Source organism: Xyrauchen texanus, chromosome 33, assembly GCF_025860055.1.
Source record: "Xyrauchen texanus isolate HMW12.3.18 chromosome 33, RBS_HiC_50CHRs, whole genome shotgun sequence".
NCBI classification, from domain to species: domain Eukaryota; kingdom Metazoa; phylum Chordata; class Actinopteri; order Cypriniformes; family Catostomidae; genus Xyrauchen; species Xyrauchen texanus.
In genome coordinates, this window is record NC_068308.1 from 17,897,354 (window position 1) to 17,919,958 (window position 22,605).

At 41.6% G+C, this 22,605-nt stretch overlaps 2 protein-coding genes across 3 annotated transcripts in view; one reads left to right on the forward strand and one right to left on the reverse strand.

Moving 5' to 3' along the window:
- The window catches only part of LOC127627210 (phosphatidylinositol 3,4,5-trisphosphate 3-phosphatase and dual-specificity protein phosphatase PTEN), a 33,776-nt gene extending 25,445 nt beyond the window's left edge, over window positions 1–8,331 (reverse strand). For both annotated transcript variants that reach the window (XM_052103501.1, XM_052103500.1), the window contains exon 1: window positions 7,615–8,331. In XM_052103501.1, coding sequence (XP_051959461.1) covers window positions 7,615–7,693 — 79 coding nt within the window. In that variant the 5' untranslated portion in view covers window positions 7,694–8,331. The remainder of the gene's footprint in view (window positions 1–7,614) is intronic.
- Window positions 8,332–11,684: 3,353 nt separating this feature from the next.
- Window positions 11,685–22,549, forward strand: LOC127627212 (outer mitochondrial transmembrane helix translocase). Its single transcript, XM_052103504.1, has 10 exons — window positions 11,685–11,818; window positions 12,304–12,491; window positions 12,756–12,854; window positions 19,714–19,834; window positions 19,923–20,123; window positions 20,349–20,455; window positions 20,593–20,682; window positions 20,771–20,821; window positions 20,911–21,038; window positions 21,873–22,549. Exons 2-10 carry the CDS (start codon window positions 12,318–12,320, stop codon window positions 21,991–21,993), a joined length of 1,092 nt encoding a protein of 363 aa, XP_051959464.1. The 5' UTR covers window positions 11,685–11,818; window positions 12,304–12,317; the 3' UTR covers window positions 21,994–22,549.
- Window positions 22,550–22,605: the final 56 nt, after the last annotated feature.

Below are 22,605 nucleotides of genomic sequence, written 5' to 3' on the forward strand. Positions count from 1 at the left end.
GGACAGAGTAACACGGCGAATATCGCTCATATATATTTTTTTGCCAACGTAGTTAAGGCGGCAGGCGTGTGTTGCTTAGGCGGCCGCCTTAGTTTCAAAGTGCTGCGGGAAACCCTGTATATACCTCAATATCGTGAACTTATGTGACCCATTTGAAGTCTACATGACCATTTTATATTTTATAGAGCCTAAAAAGCAATTCAACCATTTCAAACGGCTAAACAGCTGTATATTCTGAACAGCGCTGATGACTGTGCCCTGCTCCAGCATCAATTACAAGACTGATCACATCAACACTCACTTACATTTTTTTACCAAATGCCACCGTTTAAACTACGGTCAATTTAAGTAATTTGTACCGTACCGTCCATCCATACATCATACATACATACGTACGTACGTACATATGTCCTGTTCTAATTATGTTTGACATTAGGGGGTTGCCTACAGATATTACTAGAATTAAAATGATTCCTAAATCATTGAGTCTGATGAAAGAAATACAATATCTGTTACAGAGTAGGAAACACAAATTTTCAGTAAAGAAGTGGCAAATCATCAAAAAGTGGTTTACTCATGAATATTATAACTAGCCCTATAGAAATAAAGTGTTACGTTAGTTTGATTTCTCATCCCACACATACTTGAAGCACAGAAAACCTCAAGAAGTTTCAAGATGCACAGATGATCAAAAAAACTAAAAAACAAACATGAAATGTAACTACATATCTTAAATATTCTTTAAATATTTCTATATATAAAAAAAACTGCATTACGTGTGTGGATGACAGCCACCACGAATACTATTTTTGACCCTTTTTTTTTTTTTTAATGAAAACAGGTGTGGGGAAAAGTTTCTAAATCTATGAACAAATTCTTGTTTTCAATTCATCTCTAACAACAGTACTATCCTGCAATGAACAAATACACCTATGACTGGACTAGATGACGGTAAACTACATCTTCCTGAGTTCTTGGCAGGTGTAGCCTGCGGTCACAAACCTAAACTGTTGACACTTCAGTAACCACAAAGAAATATATTTTTGACAGCTATATGGATTTCAGATCATAGCAGATGCAATTCTGATAAGGCATAGAGAGTTCTTTAAGAGTGTACAACCATTAGAGGACTTTCCACATGACAAATATAATGCTAAATATATATATATATTAGGGCTGCCCCCTGATAGTCGACCAAAGGTTAGTCGATGAGAAGAGTCTTGGTCGACCAAGTTTTAATTGGTCAGTTGGTAGCAGAAAAAAAAAACACAAAAAACAAAAAAACAAAACAAAAACACAGGAAACCGACGAACTATTATTCGTATTACCGCTGGTTGGAAGCTAGGTGGTACTATGGGTTAATTTTTGTTAAGCAGGGTTAGGATTAAGCCTACACAATGAAGCAAGACACCTTGAACTTTATTTTTTATTTATTTTAACTAAAAATTCTAATAAAACTGTGAAAAAATTCAATTTATTTAAAAAACTTAAATCAAATACATTACTAAATTGAAACTACACTCTAAATGAAACGAAAAAGCAAATAAAGTAATGACGTGTTAAAAAAAAAAAAAAAAAAATATATATATATATAAACAAGTAACCACCTTTCCATGAATCCGCCTAAACATGCAGGCGGAAAATTACTTACACAAATTAAGACATAAAATCAATTATAAAATGTACAAATTATAATTATAATGATGATAATAATAATCACTGAAATATAAATCATGGTTCGAGGTGAACGTGTTTTTGTATTATTTTATGTTTTAATCACAGACAAATAGGCTGCAGATTTGTGGTAACAATGAACAGCTCTGTGGAAATAAAGTAAACTGAACTCAAAACACCTCCTGAGCTGAGATGTCTGAGGTCATTTGCAGCACTCATAGATGATACGGTTCTTGCAACAAAAAAATTCTGAAGACAGAAACAAAGAAAGAGTGACAATCTTTTACATGCATGTGTTCAGCGTGTCATACATGTGCATAGACAGCTTTTCTGTCAGCTGTTCTTAATAATATAATAAAGAGTTTCTTCAAGTGTGTGTCTGTGTTTACGGGCAAATTATTTGTAATAATAATTTGATAATAATAGCCTAATAATAATAATTTAACATTAATGGGAAAATGAGACAAATATCATCTTGACATTGTCAAAGGCATCAGCTTTTAGCTATCACTTTGACCATCGTCGATCCTCGAGATCATCGTCTGTCGGCACAACTCTAATGTGCATTTCTCTCTATAAATTAACTAAATGTTCAGACAGTCTCCTTGATGATTTTTCCGACACATTCAGAATCATTACCGCTTTTTCCGGTGTAGCTGCTCGCTTTGTGCATGCGCTTGTAAAATGTAGATTTTAAAGGCCTCTACTGTTTGTAGAACAGTGTTAGCAATGTTACTTATAACATTCATTCTCAGCCCTGGAACTCAAACCATTTTCTGACCCCCAAATATATATATATATATATATATATATATATAGTAATTAAATTCATATCATAAATGTGCGACTAGTCGACTAATGACTTAAACTAACAACTACTAGTCGATTAGGAAAATATTTGGTCGGGGGCAGCCCTAAAAAGTATAGCCACAAAACATAAATATGCATGTAAACATGATTTTAGTCTGATAAAATCACTTACTAACCTTTTTTAAATTATAGCCAATTTTACAACTTCGTTACCATGGCGATGTAATGTCAACAAACCCCAAAACGACTGTAAAAAAAAAAAAAAAAACAGCTCAAATAATACATTACTTTTAACAGAAGAATTATGAAAGTGCTTTTATAAAATTATAAGCTTCACATTATAAAATTACCCCATTCACTTTTTTTTTTTAAAGAAAAGGAGGGATGATTTAAAATACATTTTTGTGTTAATCAACATTATGCCACAAATACTGTCGAGTGAGATTAACTTGTATTGAACCCAGAACATTCCTTAGATTAACTTGTTGGCAAGGTGATGTTATCAAGCTGGCTAACATACATGAGGTTTTGTCAAAATTAAGACAATGACTTCACTAATAATCTCAGAAGAATCTGTTAGAATGGGTTTAAAATGATAAACAAATCAGTAATTATTTGCATCGTATAGCCTAAAATCATTTTCCAGCATAAGTGTTTATGAATTATCATAGAGTTTGGCTGCTGTACAATTTTAAGCTTTTCCAGCAATTAAACAATTTTTAATTGTTTTGTCAAGAAAACCTACCATTTAAAGGAAAATATAATATTGGTTTTGGCTAGGGCTGGACGATGAAACCGTATCGTTATTTATCGAGCGGCACAACTTTATCGATAACATATAAAAAAATGTTAGATATAACGCTCGATAGTTTCACTTAAATGCATTACAATGTAAATAGACATGAAGTTTGGTTGCCTGAACATCCCTCAAGCGTGCACCGTCCCTGGATAATAAACAGCCTATCTATCATATGGCTTGATAAAAGGAGCGTGCTACGAGTGACAAGCAAATAGCCAATAACAAGTTGCGTTGCTGTGGGGTTTGATTTTGCCATCGCCATGTGACATCAGAACACACAAACACACGTGAATTGCGAAAATGAGTGCCATGCCTGCCGGCGATGAGATGACTTTTTTGGTTTCTTTACGTCTGACCAACATCAGAACACCATTGTGTGTAAGATTTGCAAAAAAACAAACAAAAAAAACGTACTGGCCAAGTACGGAAACACAAGCAACATATTTCATCACCTTAATCGCTTCCACCCTTTGGAATATGCAGCATGTCGTCCGCCACAACCTACATCTAACCCACCTCAACAAACAACCCACAAGCAGTCCACGGTGGAGAGGTACTCGGCAACAATGCCTTATGAGAAATCCACCAAATGATTTTTGCAACATTTTAAAGTTCAATAGTTTCTTTAACACTTATTTATTTAATCTTCATATAAGATATAAGAAAGATGATGTTTAAATGTTATTTTTTGTTTTAGACTGTTAAAAATAAATTTTGTTTACCTTAACTCTTTCCCCGCCAGCGTTTTTAAAAAAAAGTTGCCAGCCACTGCCAGGGTTTTTGACGATTTTCGCTAAACTTTAATGGCCCGCAGAATATTTTCTTCCATGAATATATGAAGATGCTATATATCAAAATAAAGATCTGGGCCTCTGCTTTTAGGCAAAAAAAAAAACAATTTTATTTTATCTTCTTTAGAGTTGGTAAATTACAAATGCAGTGGTTAAATTCAAACCTTTTTTTCTACTGGTCCTTGTTTAAAAAAGGTTATTAAAATGTATCAATAATTATCGATACCGAATGATATTAAACATTATACAGTGATACATTTTTTAGCTGTATCGCCCAGCCCTAGTTTTGGCACATATTAAAAAGAATACATAGCCAAACATAAAAACTATAATTTTTGTGGTGGGACCAGTAAAAATGTTGGCAGGGCAAGTAAAAATTGTAACTACTGACCTGAATGGTCCAGGAGAAATAAAATCCTTATTGTTGAGCCATTTTTAATTAGCACTTGACTCTAGGTAAATGTGTTTGACTAACTGCTCTTGCCATCATACAAATTGTATTTTTTTCAAATGACCAGTTTCTATTGTTAATTCAACACTAAGCAGTGCATTGAACAGTGTCACCTCACCAGTATTATGACAAGAGACCGAAAGAATGCAGTCATCCTTCATATTTATCCCTATAGGAATTCTGTGAAAATAGAGCTTCCTGCATTGCACAACATCAATTGACAGAATGCATTAAAATGCAGCGAGTGCATAACATGATGCAATCCAATAAGTCAATATAGTGGATCCACTCAAAAGAATCAGAATCAATTCAGAGTTCAGTTTACATCTCGGCAGAGCAGTGGTGAGCACCAAAGACAGATGTGGAAACAAAGACACGAGTTAAGTTCATACACTAAAGTCAAGTGCACAAACACGACTGTTTGCTGAACAGCTGTATCAAACACATGACTATTTGTGCCCGAATTAAACTACGATCCCAAAATTCTTTCACAAAGCAATGCACATAGCAAAGGGAGAGTTTATTCGTGATAAGAAGCCAACAAACAACATGAAAGATGAGCTCGCACCCATTATTGCACTGATTTGCACACAACGGGGTAAAACACCGTTAACACAAAATAATGACGATAATGATTTAATTATTCTCCCTGTGGAAACATTTTTGTAAAAAATAAATTTTGAAGAAACTGAAAAAAGAAAGATATTGAAGGGCAACATGCATCGTGATGTATCAAGAATCGTTTTATAATCGTAATCGAATCGTGAGGCCAGTGAAGATTCACACCTCTAATTTTGTTATCGACAAAGTGAAAATACTTAAAACAAATTTTTAGAAATTTGCCGTCTCCTGCCTGTTTCCATTCAAATGGCCTTTTATCGCTAGAAATTGTGTGCTTGATGACGTCATGCCTAAAAAAACACTTTATCATTGCATAAGTTTTGTTTATATAAAAAAATACAATTTATCACAAAATAAATCTGCCCTTAAGCCATTTCCATAAAGAAATATGTGTATATCGCTAATTGTGTACCTTTCGCCTCCCAGATGTCCATAATTTATTCCTACAAAATGTTGGTAAAATGGGGAGAGTATTGAGACAATTCATTGAAATTAGCCAGCTTACTGTCATTTTAATTTCACAAATAAAATCAATCAGAAGAGGAATTGCATTCAAAAGGGAGCAGCTGCCCTTCTGATAGGACTGTAATATTGGTCCTGATGTTGCAACTATCGCAGGTTGGCACCGGTTCCGACCCGAAAGCGAATCATCATGACCCTGTTCAAGCTGGCAACCTGCACCAAGTAGTGGGGGAAACTTTCAGTCTTAGTATAAGGACCATCAATCTATGTGTATATGCTGTGCACAGACATTAAGGTAAAACTGATGCGGTGTAATATCTGATACATTCCTGATTTTCAATAGGCTATTTTGAACAATCATCGACTTGACAACTGGATTATGTCCCGCATATTTGTCCAGAAACTTTTAACGACCAACTTGATTGTCATCTAAAATTCATTTAGCTTCATAATGCAAATTTATATTTTCTGAAGACCCTCAGCAAATGTGATCCGAGGTAAAGATGGTTAGATTTTCAATATTTAAACAGAAAAAATATGTTTTTTGTATTGTGGGCTAATTTCATGACTGCTGTCTATTATTTTGCAACTTTAATAAATAAATAGATGCCTACCATGATTAAATTAATCACAAACAGTGGCCATTCATGTGTTCTCCATGCACTTGTCAACTTGTCAGGAGATATTTGTGATGGCACTCCTGGAAGTGTCATGTTTGCAGCATCAGATCTATATGCCATTAAGATCAATCCATAATCACGTACAATAAATTAGCTTTCAAGGATGCATACTGTTGTCATGATTAACACCGGCTAATTACTGGGGTAAATTCTGTCACGTGGCACTATATATTTGCGTTAATGCCAATTTTCTGCACAAAAAGTGTTTCCGAACTGTATTTCAACATAGAGTTTATCCGCTACAGTTAAACGGAAAAATATTATTTCGACACATTTTAGCGATAATTTGCGTTTTCGTCAACTTTATTTTGAAGGGCTAATTTTTTCCCCCGCAAAATATCCTTGCATGGAAACGTAGTTAGTGTGGCAAAAAGGAACATGGCTAAACAGTCTCGTTTCTTCATGGGGGCTGGTGTGCATGTTCGACTAGCAAGCAACCAGGACGTCTCTTGTGGTTTGCACTTCATCTGCAATGATACACACGATATGACCACAACCATAAAACACCCTACGATCTACATACGTCCCATATCTGACATGACACGTAACACTGAGCAGGGATCAATGACGTTTCTAAAATAAAGCACAACGGCCACCCCAGTGTCCCACAGACAGACTCTTTCCTCTATAGCAGGACTGCATAACTTAAATAAGATAATATTTCGCACGCCAATTAATTTCCTTATGCTTGCAAGCATGTGGAACGACTAGATCACAAACTACTCCCAACTTGATCGTTAGAGATCTTCTGCATGCCAGTGATGCAATGGTTCTTTGTGACACTGCTCGTGCATGTCATCTAATCCATCGCGTTATATAGGCCAGTGCGACCACCGCGCGACGCATGCGATGGATCTTTTGTTTTACATCGCGCGAGGTGTCTTGAAATTTTGTTTGGGATTACAGATTTCAATCGACTGGTAAGATTACATAAAATGGGAAAAGGACGTCGTAGTTTGCACAGACCTGACTCGAAATAGATCATGTGAACTTGCAAACAAGCCTAGACTGTACAAATGTAATTACTGCGTGCGCAGTCTGTTGATTTTCTGTCTGCTTGGTAACATGGTTCAATTGACAACTGACATGAATATTAACAGTGCAGACTTTGGCTTGATCCAGCCACAGAAACCAATCGATCTAGAATAGATCATGTCAAGCTCCAGTCGGTAACTAGATGCCAGAGCCGATAGTTTCGGCAAAGCATCTTCTCAAGAAACATCAGAAATGCATTGGAACATGATGCAAGCCGTATTACCTTCATTGCAGACACGGATTTCAACACTATAGACAAAACAGGGACATTTGATTGATCAAAGAGGATACAGGTCAAGTCCAAGTCGAACCCATCTTCCTGGTATCTCCTTTTGTTTCGGCTGACAAATTCCTTTATGATCGCAGCCATGGCTGTGACAGGAGTCTTTAGGGTGTTTAGTGTGTGAGAGAGTATTGTTGCTTTTAGCACGATCAGTCGTCTTTGCGTTCTGCTCGGTTCGCAGTCCCTTTCAGTCGCCAGCTAGCTAGAATGGAGTCTGCTGCTGCTCTCTCATCAAGGGCCTCGCTCCAAACCACCACAGGCCCGGCTTCCAAAATGCCCTCCTGAGCTCACAAGAGCCTCGGGTGAAAAGATAAGCGACTCCCCACGTCTCGAACAGCAGTATTTCAAATGCACGCCTAGTCTCTGGTCGCACCGTAGCCGCCGTGATTGAGCGGAAAGGCGGAGAGAGGATCCTCTCCGGGCGCTTCCACTTGAAGAACGGCTGACAGACCCCCACTCGCGCGCCACTCGCGCTCCGCTCACGCGCGCACTGTCCGACTAGCCGCTAGCCTCAACAGCTAGCACGCTAGCTCGTCTACACATCCTTAAAAAAATAAAAAGCCATTGAACAAATCCAACCATCCGTGATGTTTAGGTTCCAAAACATGAAATGAAAGGTGACAGCCTCCACCAAAACATACAATCTCGATATTTAAATGTAGTGCACGAGCGGTCTCCAGTATAGTTAGGTCCTTCCCTTCTCCTCTCCCCTGTTCAACTATCAAACTTCCATCATGGCTTCCCATTGAAAAAAGGTGATGTTCGGACAACATACTCTTCCGCTCTACCAAATAGTTCCACGAATGCAGCATTTTATGAGTGCGCCCAAGCATTTAGAAACGTTTTGCGTTTCATCATAGCAACATACAAATTATTAAGTGCGCATGTTGTGCTGTTTTAACCTTCAACTAATTAATGCATGAACTATTTATTTTTTGTGACGGCAGGCGGAAGAACACGGACAGAGCGCACACGGACTACTTTTTGTTCCAGGGTCACTTGTCTACAGAAATTAGGGAAGTTGCCGATATTTGATATCAGATTTCAGAAATAAAAGTATTGCATTATTTAAAATTCTCGTTTACATTCTTAAATTCAAATAAATCTTGTTGGTTTTACACATCATGACGCATCATGACGCATCATGACTCCTAACACACACACACACACACACACACATGTTGTGTTTCCATGTTTTATGGGGACTTTCCATAGACATAATGGTTTTTATACTGTACAAACTTTATATTCTATCCCCTAAACCTAACCCTACCCCTAAACCTAACCCTCACAAAAAACTTTCTGCATTTTTACATTTTCAAAAAACATAATTTAGTATGATTTATAAGCTGTTTTCCTCATGGGGACCAACAAAATGTCCCCACAAGGTCAAAAATTTCGGGTTTTTACTATCCTTATGGGGACATTTGGTCCCCACAAAGTGATAAATACACGCTCACACATACACACACACACACACACACACACACACACACACACACACAGAGAGAGAGAGAGAGAGAGAGAGAGAGAGAGAGAGAGAGACAGACAGTGTGTATGTCTCATATACATATGTATGTATATATGTATATATATACTGCAACAGAGGGCAGGAAATTACTGAAATGCTTACGCAAGCAGAAAAGTAAATTAGTGCATAAAAGCTCAAGCATATCATTTAGCAACAAGAAATAACACACGGAACTTAATTGAGCCAAACTGGTATCAATTGGAGTTTATCAAGTGTTCATTGTGGATATTTGAAGGAACTGTGGCTTGTGGTACAGTGTGATCTTTGCTCATAGGTGCAGTTTGCCCCCAAAGGCGGAGCGGAGGTGGAAAATCCTAGCCAAAATTCAAATCTTTATTATACAGCGCCATCTGCCAGAATAATATAGAATAAAAGCTTGTGGTTACCAGCGAGCAGCCTGTGCTTTTCCAGTCCAACACCTCAGTTTCGTTTCAAGAAAATGTAACGCAGCAACCGAGAATGCAATAAACAAATAAAGTAGATTAAAATAATTATGCCTGTTGCCAATTTAGTTGTTTTATTAAAATAAATTAATTGCTATTAAAAAAAAGGCCTTAATGGATCATTGACAAATAAAGTTGTTAGAAGTGATCAAAATCAGGGGCGTCGGACTGGGGGGGTAAAGGGTACCGAGTACCCAGGGCCCGAGGCAGGGGGGGCCCCTTAGAAGTCAGTTTTCTATACATACATATTTGGTACGGGGGCCCAGCAAGATGGTTTGTACCCAGGGCCCAAAATTTGGTGCTACACCCCTGACAAATGACAAATCTTTTAAAAATATAGTTTTAAACACATGTGTCAAGTTTGTAGGAATGTAATCTTTGCGTCCATGTTGGTTATATGGATTTAAAATTATAACAGTCTGGATAAAAATAAAAAAAATGAAAGAAGAAAAAAAAAAAAAAGGTTTAATGACTTCAAAAAAGTCAAGTGATGTAACCATTAAGTAAAATATATTAAAATAATTTTCTTGCACCTTGAACACATGTGAGTGTAGAGTACAAAAAAAAAAAAAACATAAGCTATTTCAAATTTAATATTGAATATATATTTTTTCACTAATATTATGAATTTTGAATCAGAAATATTTAATGTTATACGGATTTTATCGAATTATGTTCGAATATTACTTAGGGTTTGATTTGATTAGGAGAAAATGTTTGATTAAAAGAAAAAGAAAATCACACACCTTGAGGGTCTAAAGGATATTTAATTTTTTTTTTAATCAAATGTATTGTGTGAGTTGTATTTTTTATGTGGTTTTGAATAACTGAATAAATCTGGACTAAAAAATAAAAACAAATTGTGTCCCATCAAAATATTATTTAGTTCAAGTTTTTATTTGTTTGTCATATGTATATCACTATTAATGTATATGTTTATATTAGGGCTGTTGATTTAATGAGTTAAAGGAATATTCTGGGTTCAATACGAGTTAAGCTCAATGGACAGCATTTGTTTACCACACAATGTTTTACTTGCCCCTCCCTTTCTTTAAAGGTGCACTCAGTAACTTTTGTCTTTGTGTCATCTTGGACTTACACTGACACCTAGTGGCTTGGATGCAGCATAATTTAAAATCAATAGTTTTCAGTTACAGATGCCATTGTAGAAATGTTTTATTCACAGTCAGCCATGATTTTTGTGTTTACTGGACTTTGTATGACATTAATTGATAAATTTAAACTATTTATGTAATTATTTTTGAAGACATCTTCACTATGCAACATTTTTCACAAGTGTCTAAAATTTTGCACGGTACTGTATAAATCATTATAACAATATTGTGCAATATTTAAGCCACTTTCTATTGTAGAAATGCCTAACTTGTCTGCTGCCACAATATTTGTATATAATATAATGTATGTTAATTATCTGAATAATAATTATTATTATTTATTTATAATTATTTTAGAAAAATTATTACCGGTATATACTACATTATCTTTATTTGGGAGGCCTTTCTCTGTAAATATTGTAAATATTGATAGATTAATCAGCACATTATGTAATTAATTGTTTTTAATTTTTAATTGATTGACATTCCTAGTTTATATTTTACTTAAAGTTGCACTCAGTAACTTTTGTCTTTGTATCATCTTGGACTTAAACTGACACCTAGTGACTTGAATGCAGCATCATTTAAAATCAATAGTTTTCAGTTTCAGATGCCATTGCTGAAATGCAGTATTCACAGTCAGCCATGATTACTTTAATCAATGAGTGCAAGTGTCAAATAACAGTATTCGGCTGGTCATGTGAATCTAACATGGCAGCCCCCATGTGCAGACCCTCACCATGTAGAATAAAACAGCTTTTATAAGGTTACTGATATTAAGTCTTTATTTTAATGTGAGTGGTCATGATTAACTACATATCTGGCAAAATTACAATCATGTCTTTGGGAGTTAAACTTTTTTAATGAGGAAAAAAATTACTGAGTGCACCTTTAATTTAGAAGACCATCTGGCTTGCAAGGCAGTTGTGTTCTCCTTTTCTCATCCGAGTCAGTAGAGGGCAGTAGTGCCCAGAGCTCGAGTGTTCACGGGTGACGAGAAAGTTATTGCGGAGGTGAGTGTGTCATGCAGGTCTGACCGCTGAAAGTAAATGAAGAGACCGATTAGAAGGAAGCCGCATTTTCTAAACATCATTGCCAAGACCAGAGAATAAAGTCACTTGTGGTAAGCGCTCGGTTTGATGAAGCATTTTAAGTTGTATATTCTGTTTGAGATAAAGTATTTACACGAAGAAGGTCAAAGCTAAGCAACCTCTCGGTTTAGTAACAGCAAGGGCTCTTCAGTGAAAACGAAAGCAAGCTGCGCCGGTTTCTCTTCTGATTAATACAATAAGAGAGATTTCAGTTGTTTGTTCTGAAAATGAGAACAAACAACAGCTGCGCAAATATGTTAACCAGGCAGATGAACAGTAAGTTGACCTGCTGTGTGGAGGAATGGTGTAATGTGCAATGTGCGGCTTCAGCTGTATCAGGTGCTCCTGTGTGTCTCCTGGCTTTCACATCTGAACAGCTCAATGTATTGTAGATATAACATTTCTTCACACTCTTTTTTTTAATGTTAAAGTCAAGTTTCTGTTAAGGTCTGTAAACACCATCAGGACTTCATAGTTCTATTTTAATATTAATACCTGCATTGTTTTTCTTTTGCAGGTTAATGTTAGAAGATGGTGTTGAAAGAGATTCCAACTGACAATATCACCCGCCCTCTGGGCAGGAATGAGGTCATAGGTTTACTGTTCCGCCTCACAATATTTGGTGCCGTCACCTATTTTACCATTAAGTGGATGGTTGATGCTATCGATCCAACACGAAAACAGAAAGTTGAGGCTCAAAAGCAGGTATGCAGTATAGTTGAGCTACTTTTTATATGTTTCTTGGTATTTTGCTTTTTATTTAGACTAGCCAGTTTAAAGTCATTACATTTATTATTATTGCATATTTATTTCAAGTGTATAAGACAAAATGTAAATTTGAAGCCTTGAAATGTTTTACAGTCATTCTTTTTTTATAATCATGGTACAAGTGGTTAGTTTTATATTTGTCAGCATCAGCAAAGACTGGAGTTTAATAATATATAGCCAACTTTTGGTGCACTTCTACAGGCAGAGAAACTCATGCGACAGATAGGTGTGCAGAATGTGAAGCTTTCAGAATATGAGATGAGCATTGCAGCTCATCTTGTGGTCCCTTTGACTATGAAGGTGAGAAATTATGTCATCAGCTGGTTTAACACTATTTTTAATTAAAAAGAATAATTTTCCTTGTGACAACCATGTGGTTATTTGGCTTAAATAGCGATCCCTGTTTATTGATGAAAAATGTTGCAGCATAAACAAGATGAGCCAGTCTCTGTTTCTATATCAAACTGCACTTGTCACAAAAACTTGTGTTTGAGCATGTTTGTATTTTTAAAGGAATAGTTCACCCAAAAATGAAAATCCTCTGATCATTTACTCGCCCTCATTCAATCCCAGATATGTATGACTTTCTTTCTTCTGGTGAAATCAAATGAAGATTTTTAGAAGGATATTTCAGCTTTGTAGGGCCATACAATGCAAGTGAATGGTAACCAAAACTTTAAAGCTCCAAAATGCACATAAAGGCAGCATAAAAGTAATCGTATCGGTTACCTAACGTAACCTCGGTTCTCTCTAGATGAAGGAACGAGTATTGCATAAGCTAGCTTACGCTACGGGAAAGATTCATCTTTTCTGAGATATTGAAGCCAAAAAATTATCCTTAATTTTTGTATCCATTGTCAACGCAGTGCGGCAGCTGCAGACCTTGAGCGGGCTATCTAGCGAGCTCATAGGTTGCTCTGCGGCAACTGCTGCAGCCTATAGACGAGCTTGAGCGAACTCGCATCCAATGAGAGGCGTCCGCGCGCTCACTGCATCAAAGCCCGCCAAAATGGGCGTGACTAGAGTGCATATAAGCGTAGTTCGTAGGCTGGAACCCTGGTTTTCATTGACTGAAGCAAAAAGTCGCTCGTGGCGCGAGCACGGCCGGCTACGCAATACTCGTTCCCTCATCTAGAGAGAACCGAGGTTACGTTAGGTAACGATACGTTCTCTTACGAGAGGTTCTCTCGTATTGCGTAAGCTAGCTTACGCTACGGGAACCCATTGTCAACGCCGTGCGCGCCAAGCATCCACTGTATGAGCCCCAGGGAATTAAGGGGGACCCGGGGAGCCCTTATGAGTGGGGAAATAATATTTGGCCGGCAAGAATGCGGGTCATTGATTGTGTAATACATAAGCACATAGTGGGAAGGGAACGACAGAGCGGCGGTGCCGGTCTGTGTGGAATGTGACCCATCAGTGCAGCTCACCAGGGGAGCTGTAGCGTATTAAACCGCTAGTAGTTTTGCCTGCAGAGCGGGCACTTCCATATTGTAAAATCTGACAAAGGTGGAGGGGAAGTCCATCCCGCTGCCACACATATGTCGTGAATGGAAATCCCGCTGGACCATGCCCACGAGGATGCCATGCCTCTAGTGGAGTGAGCCCTAATGCCCAACGGGCATGGCAGGTCTTTTGACGCGTATGTAGCAGCAATAGCGTCCACTATCCATCTAGATAGTGTCTGTTTCGAGGCGGCGAGACCTTTGGTGCGCCCTCCGAACGAAACAAAAAGCTGCTCAGAGCGTCTGAAAGCGGCGGAGCGCGCAGTATACAATCTCAGTGCTCTGACCGGGCAAAGGAGATTGGCGTTGCGTTCGCTATCGGGTGCTGGCAGCGCCGATAGGGAAATGACCTGTGCTCTGAAAGGAGTACCGATCACCTTGGGAACATAGCCGTGTCTAGGCTTTAAAATGACCTTGGAGTCACTTGGTCCAAACTCAAGACACGCAGCGCTGACAGACAGCGCGTGAAGGTCTCCCACACGTTTGACTGATGACAGGGCAGTCAGAAAAACGGTTTTGAGTGAAAGGTATTTCAAATCCACGGATTGAAGTGGTTCGAAAGGGGGGCTTTCATAGTTTCGAGAACTATAGAAAGATCCCAGATAGGAACCGATGGGGGCGCGGGGGTTCATCCTTCTAGCTCCCCTGAGGAAGCGGATGACCAGCTCGTTTTTACCCCATGACTGGCCGTGCAGGGGTTCAGCGAACGCCGCAGCGGCCGCCACATACACTTTGAGCGTGGATGGGGATCTGCCCTTATCCAGCAGCTCTTGTAGGAATACGAGCAGCGACGACACCCCACATGTCCGTGGGTCCAGGTCTCTGTCGGTGCACCATTTTGAGAACACAGACCATTTTGACGCATAGAGTCTTCTCGTGGAAGGGGCTCTAGCGTGTATGATGGTGTTTATTACTCCTTCTGGCAGAGCGACGGGTAGTCGTTGATCACCCACGCATCCAGCGCTCTGGGTGGGGATGCCAGATTGTGCCGCGAGCTTGAGAGAGGAGATCTGCTCTCACTGGGATGGGCCACGGCGCTGTCAGTGACAGCTGCGTAAGCTCCGGGAACCATGTCTGATTCTCCCAACGCGGGGCTATGAGGAGCACCGAGTGACGCGTTTCCCTGATCCTCTGCATTACCTGTGGCAATAGCGAGACGGGAGGGAAGGCGTAAAGCGGGCGTCTGGGCCAGTCCTGGGCCAGTCCTGGGCCAGCGCGTCCTCGCTTTTCGAGAAAAATATTGGGCAGTGAGAGTTCTCTTTGGACGCAAAGAGGTCTATCTCTGCTCTGCCGAATAGGTGCCATAACGTCTGGACTGTTTGAGCGTGCAGGGACCATTCCCCTGGGGGATTATTGTCTCTGGACAGTCTGTCCGGGCCGTCGTTCAGGTAGCCTGGCACGTGCGTCGCCCTCAGCGAGCGCAGGTGGCACTGGGACCAACTCAGTATGCGTTTCGTCAGATGGAAGAGGTTCCTGGATCTGACACCGCCCTGACGGTTTAGGTAGGATACCACAGATCTGTTGTCCGAACGGACCAGGACGTGGTGACCCTGAATGACCGGGAGAAAGCGCACGAGACTTCGGCGAGATACAGCTCCCATTGTCACTCCCCGCTGATACCATTCGGCCACTGTCCAGGGCTGCAGAGCTGATATACAGGTCTGAGTCACCTTGTTGGGCTGGCGGCCTGTGGCCCAAGCCCGGCGAGACGCGCGGGTGTTTATCCAATGCTGAAGTGGGCGCATGTGCAGTAAACCCAGCTGAAGTACTGCTGCGGCTGAGGCCATGTAACCTAGCACTCTCTGGAATTTCTTCAGAGGCGTGAGGCTGTTCATCTGAAAAGATGCGGCTAGTCGCTGAACACGGCGCGCGCGCTGTGTAGATAAGCGAGCCGTCATTGCCACGGAGTCTAGTTCTATTCCAAGGAAGGAAATTGTCTGACTGGGCTGTAGTGAGCTCTTGGTCCAATTGACTGCAAGACCCAAACTGTTCAGATGGCTGAGGAGAACTGCTCTGTGAGACAGAAGCTCCATATGTGACTGTGCCATAATCAGCCAGTCATCCAAATAGTTCAAAATTCGCAAACCCTGACTCCACAGGGGTGCGAGCGCCGCATCCATGCACTTCGTGAAAGTACGGGGTGCTAAGGACAGGCCGAACGGGAGGACGGTGTATTGATAAACCTAGCCGTCGAAGGCGAATCTCAAGAATGGCCTGTGACGGGGATTTATCTGAATCTGAAAGTATGCATCTTTCAGATCGAGAGAAATAAACCAGTCCCTCTGGCGCACATGCGCGAGGAGTTTCCTGATTGTAAGCATTTTGAACGGTCTTTTTGCAAGCACCTTGTTCAGAACCCTGAGATCTAATATGGGTCTGAGGCCGCCGTCTTTCTTGGGAACAAGAAAATAACGGCTGTAAAGCCCCGACTCGCTCAGAGAGGGTGGCACTTTCTCTATGGCCCTTTTGCACAGAAGGCTTGCTATTTCTGAACGAAGCATGCACGCTGCTTCCGTGTTCACAGTGGTTTCGAGCGCGCTCTGAAGCGAGGAGGGCGGCGATCGAACTGTAGCAAATAGCCCTGTTGTATTGTGCTTAACACCCACTTGGATATCCCTGGAATAGCTTCCCACGCTTTGAAGCATAACGCTAGAGGGTGAATGGCCAATTCGCTCTGATTGCCGCACACAGAGCGCTGAACAAAATGTGTGAGCGCGTTTAGTGTGTTCATGCATGATTGCTCGCAGACAGCATGAACAGGCTGTTTTGTGAGTGACTTCTGTTACATCTGTTACGTGATGCACAAGCATAGTCATGGGCACGGGACTTACACACAGAGGAATGTTTGCTGGCCGTGTAACAGAGCGGGCAGAGAATGGGCGCGCGCACGTATTCGTGGGCGCATTTATTGACTCTAGCGCTCGAGCGGTTCGTAACCGCTTTATGTGAGCGTGCTCTGGTGGGGACACGAGACATGCAGTGCTTGTGTGCAGAAGTGAACACTGGATTGTGGGCACGTTTTCTACACATAGGGCTGGTCGTGTGACAGAGCGGCCAGAGAATGGGCGCGCGCATGCATTTGTGGGCGACTTCATTGACTCTGACGCTCGAGCGGTTCGTAACCGCTTTATGAGAGCGTGCTCTGATAGGGGCACGGGATGTGTTATGCTTGTGTGTAGGGGCGAACACTGGGTTGTGGGCACATTTTCTACACATAAGACATGTTTGCGCTTTACAAGATTTATTTGGGTCGCCATGAAAACGGCGTTTGAGTGCAGGCAAGCGGGCAGTGTCACCGGCTTGTTGGCTTCTAAATTCACCACTGTAGTAGCCTGAGAGAAGGGGACTGACAGGGGGCAAAGCTTTGACGGTGGTCCGGCCGCGGCGGGACTGAGCCGTCGTTTGTTCAACAAAGTTAGGAAGACTTCGGTTGCTCTGGTTTCAGCGTTACCTTAAATCGAGGCCCGCGGGGGGGCGGCGGTCTGCGGCGGCTGTCTGAGCGCGATCGAGGGCGGCCGCCCTGTCGACGTTGAGAAGTCTGAGATTGTTGAGCTGGGCGCTGTGAAGAGGCTCGTGCAGGAGGCTGATCACGTGAGCGGCCTGCAGAGGAGCTATCGCGACGAGGCAGAAAGAGATTCATGGCTTGTGTGGCTTTTTAGACCTCTGAAAACCGGTCAATGATACCACTCACCGCGGAGCCGAAGAGACCGGATGGAGAGAGCGGTGCGTTGAGGAACGTAGAGCGCTCTGCTTCTCCCATGTCGGCTAGCGTTAACCACAGATGTCTCTCGGTCACAGTCAGCGCGGCCATGCACTTCCCTATAGCTTGGGCTGCAGCTTTGGTAGCGCGGAGGGCGAGGTCCGTAGCACTCCGTATGTCTGCAACCGCCTCTGGATGCCTACTTTCCTCATCCCACTCCCGCAGAAGGTCCGCTTGGAGGATCTGTAGGACGGCCATAGAGTGCAGAGCAGATGCAGCTTGGCCGGCGGCGGAATAGGCGCGGCCAACACAGGCGGAAGTTGTTCTGCAGGCCTTAGACGGGAGCACTGGTTTAGACCGCCATCTCGCGGAGGGCGGGCAAAAGGTGTGCTGCTACCGCATCCTCGACCGGAGGGATGGAAGCGTAGCCCTTCTCAGTGGCGCCGTCCACCGAAGCAAGAGAGGTGGAGACGTGGGATCGGACCCTGGCCGAGAAAGGCGCGTTCCATGATTTGGAAAGCTCGGCGTGGAGTTCCGGCAGGAAGGGAGCGGCCCGGGTAGCGGGTGCTGCGTGGCGGCGGCTCTGTAGAAAGCAGCCGTCAAGTCTGTTGGGTGCCTGCTCAAGGGGCGGTGACTACTCGAGCCCAAGGCGGTCGACGGCCTGTGTGAGGAGGCGTGTTAGTTCCCCTTCGACTCCGGCGCGGGTCCTGCTGGATTCCTGGGCCGAGGAGGAGGCGTGTGAGCCTGACCACTCCTCGCTGTCCGAAGCCATGATGGAACAGCCCTTATCCTCCGCTTCTTCGTCCGAGATGGCAGCAGAGCAGCCGCTCGGCGGCAACTGCGCGTCCCGGGTGGGTGGGGAGGGTGAAGGCGATGCTCGAGGGATGGGCTCCGGCGAGGCAATCGCTTCTACCATTGTTTCCGGCAGCCTTTGAGAGTGGCGCTTTTTTCTGCGCGGCTGAACGGAAGGCGGCGCGGCGGCTTCGGTCCTGAGCGCTTCGAGTCGAGCCCGCAGGGTCGACATCGGCAGCTCCTCGCAGAGATCACATCCGCCTTCGGCGAGGGCGAGCTCTGCATGCCCCAGTCCCAGGCAGAGAGCGCAGATGATGTGGCGGTCTCCGGTGCTGAGAGGAGCGCGGCATGAGGCGCAAGTGGAGCGAGGCATCTTAAAAAAGACGCTCGTACTCTTTTGTGAAGTTCTTAGGAACTAGCTTGCTTTTAAAAAGGATACGTCGCCGGATGGCGTAGCTCGCAGGACGGCTGAAGGTGGCGAAGACGGCCGGCTTCTTCTAGCGCTGTCCACGCTTGCTTGATGCCCCTCGAACGGCGACGCGGCTTCCAGTTCAGTGATGCGAAGAGCTTCGCTGAAGAGATGAAAACCAGGGTTCCAGCCTACGAACTACGCTTATATGCACTCTAGTCACGCCCATTTGGCGGGCTTTGATGCAGTGAGCGCGCGGACGCCTCTCATTGGATGCGAGTTCGCCCAAGCTCGTCTATAGGCTGCAGCAGTTGCCGCAGAGCAACCTATGAGCTCGCTAGATAGCCCTGCTCAAGGTCTGCAGCTGCCGCACTGCGTTGACAATGGATACAAAAATTAAGGATAATTTTTTGGCTTCAATATCTCAGAAAAGATGAATCTTTCCCGTAGCGTAAGCTAGCTTACGCAATACGAGAGAACCTCTCGTAAGAGAACCATACGACTCCAGTTGTTAAATCCATGTATTTTGAAGTGATCCAGTCGGTTTGGTTAAGAACAGACCAAAATGTAACTCCTTTTTCACTGTACAACTTGACATGAAGGAATTTCTTTTTTGGGTGAACTTGTTCACAGAATTATTAGAAGACATGCAAGTGTATATTGTGGATCTTGAGCAACTCAGTGTAATTTATATCCAGTTTTTGTTGTTTTAAGTAAAGGCAAGATACACAAATCATTCATGTCTGCCCACAGATTACATGGCGTGACATTGCAGGCCTGGATGAAGTCATAACTGAACTGAAAGACACAGTTATACTTCCAATCGAGAAGAGGCATCTGTTTGAGGGATCCAGGCTTCTTCAGCCACCCAAAGGTAGGGACTAAGATGGAAATGTTTCCATAAAGTGTGTCTCCACTCAACTACACACAAACACTAAATGATTTACTTTTACTATTCTCAGGAGTGTTGCTGTATGGACCCCCAGGCTGTGGAAAAACTCTTATAGCCAAAGCCACCGCCAAAGAGGCTGGATTCCGTTTTATCAACCTACAGCCTTCCACTCTCACAGACAAATGGTATGGAGAGTCCCAAAAACTAGCTGCAGCTGTATTCTCTCTGGCCATCAAGCTACAGCCCTCTATCATTTTCATTGATGAGATTGGTAAATGCTTATTTCGTTTTTTCAACAAAAAAAAATTTACCGCACACACCCTTAATGTTGACATGCCAGTGTCATCATGGCACATATTTATGGATCACAAATCAACCTGCAATCTTACTTTTCCCTGCTCTCTTTGTTCATTTGAAGTCACACAATATGGCAATAAGTGAAAGATTCATTATTTCTGACCATTTGGAGTAACTTCTATTCCTCTTCATGTCTTAGATTCCTTTTTGAGGAATCGCTCAAGTTCAGATCATGAGGCCACTGCCATGATGAAGGCTCAGTTCATGAGTTTATGGGATGGGCTGGACACTGACTTCAACTGCCAGGTAGAATGCTCCAGCATTTTTAGAACAATCCTTGTGAGGTTTTACTGGCTTTGATTAGTGACAATGGATGCAAGTCTATTTTCTCTTCCAACTGATAGACCATAAGTGAGAATTGTGATTGTGTTCTCTGCACACAGGTCATAATAATGGGAGCCACCAATCGGCCACAAGATCTTGATTCTGCTATACTCCGAAGGATGCCCACAAGATTCCACATCAATCAGCCAGTAAGATTCATCTGACATTATGGCTTACTACATTTTTAGATTTCACTATATAACCATTAAAATATGGAATTGCCATTTGTTTATGTAGAATCTCAAGCAGAGGAAAGATATACTGAAACTGATCTTGGAGAATGAGAATGTAAGTATTTTATCTATCACACTGGCTTCCCATGAACTGTCAGGTTATTGGAAGTTGCAAATACTGAGAGGCATTATTCATTTTTGAAGATGGAATCTGCTGTGGACTTTTGTGAAATTGCAAAAGAGACTGATGGCTTCTCAGGAAGTGACCTCAAAGAGATGTGTCGAGATGCCGCTCTGCTTTGTGTGCGCGACTTTGTGCACAACAAAGAAAGGTAAATGTTAGTCTTAAAAAAGCATCGATTTCTTTAAGTACTGCCGGTAACAAGGAATATCAAATGTACAAAGGAAGTTTATGTCTCAACATAGGGTTAAGCCTGTCTATAATAATAATAATAATATAATAATGTCATGATTATTAAGTAATATTCTCATTGGGTTATTTGATCAAACTGCGATTATTTGAGATGCAATGCTTATAAATGCAATGAACGGCACGTTTGTGTGTCATTCAGTTGAACTCCGAGCATCACTGAGCCACGAATGTTAACCAGAGCAGCTGTTGTCTGGAAGAGCGCATGAAGCGCTTCTCAAGCACTCTGATGCCAAACTCCCACAAAAATATAACCTAATAAATATAAGCTTTGATAGTGAAAACTTTATCGCAATTGTTTTTGACAATTAATTGTCTGCCAAATTTCATAATTGTGACAGCCCTACGTGGTCTTTTTAAAATCAGATTCCATATTTTGAAGTATGGACCTTAGTCAGGGCGGATTTAATTTAACACGAATGGAAACAAGATTGTGAGGAATAAAGGATAATAGGTCTGTTCAGTGGGTTGCATTGCATACCTTGTTGTAGATTGTTCAGTTGTGAAAAGATGTGACATAGGAGCTGGAAAAAAAAACCTATTGAACAAAGTGTATGCCTGTACCTCACAGCCTGGTTTTCATTTTTGTCCAATTAAATATTGCATCTACCCTAAGATTAGTGTGACTGTTTTTAGCTTTACATACTGTCTAGTCCAAATATTTTAAACTAATTTTAATAAATATTAAATAAAGTGTGCACTGTTCCCTATATAATCTCCCTTTATCCCTTGATAGTCAAGATGAAGACTACATCCGTCCCATCAAGCAACTAGACTTGCAAAAAGCAATCAAGAAGATGAAGAAGTCCAAATGTGCAGGACTGCAAGACCCATTTATGCATGTACCACTGGAATGAAATTGATGCTGCTGTTTTTAGGAAACATGCACCTAGACCTAGTTTTTGTGTGTGTGGCATATCACGATATGCCATGTTTTGCAAAAGGGGGAACTCAGGATCTATAAACGGCTGCATATTTTTGCCGTTTCTCTGATCATCTTTTTTTGCACTGCAATTTTCCTACTGTTTTTTTTCCAGTTGGTCATGTTTATCTGAATGTGTATTTTTTCATTTGCTTTGGTAGTGTGGATATGTTTGTTCCATTACGTGTCATCCTGCGAGAGGTTTACGAAGAAGGGCAATAGTGTATTTAATCTCCAGTCGTGTATAAAGCATGTTGTGTAGAATAGTTCATGCAGTAATTTATTTGGCATCACTAACTATATGTAATATAAATTTGGCTGATTTGTGAGCACTGATAAGTTCACTATTGTGATTTTAACTAAAAGCAGCTTTGAAGCCAGTGTGGTTTCAGTAACTGTTTGTTTTGCCACCTTGAGTGTAAGATTTGACTGAGATGTGTTTACATATACAATGTATTGGCCTTGTGAATGAAATGTTTAAATTTTTAATTTAGCCCAGATTAGAGGTAATGTGATGGTGTATTGTTTAAATATTTATTTGCAAAAC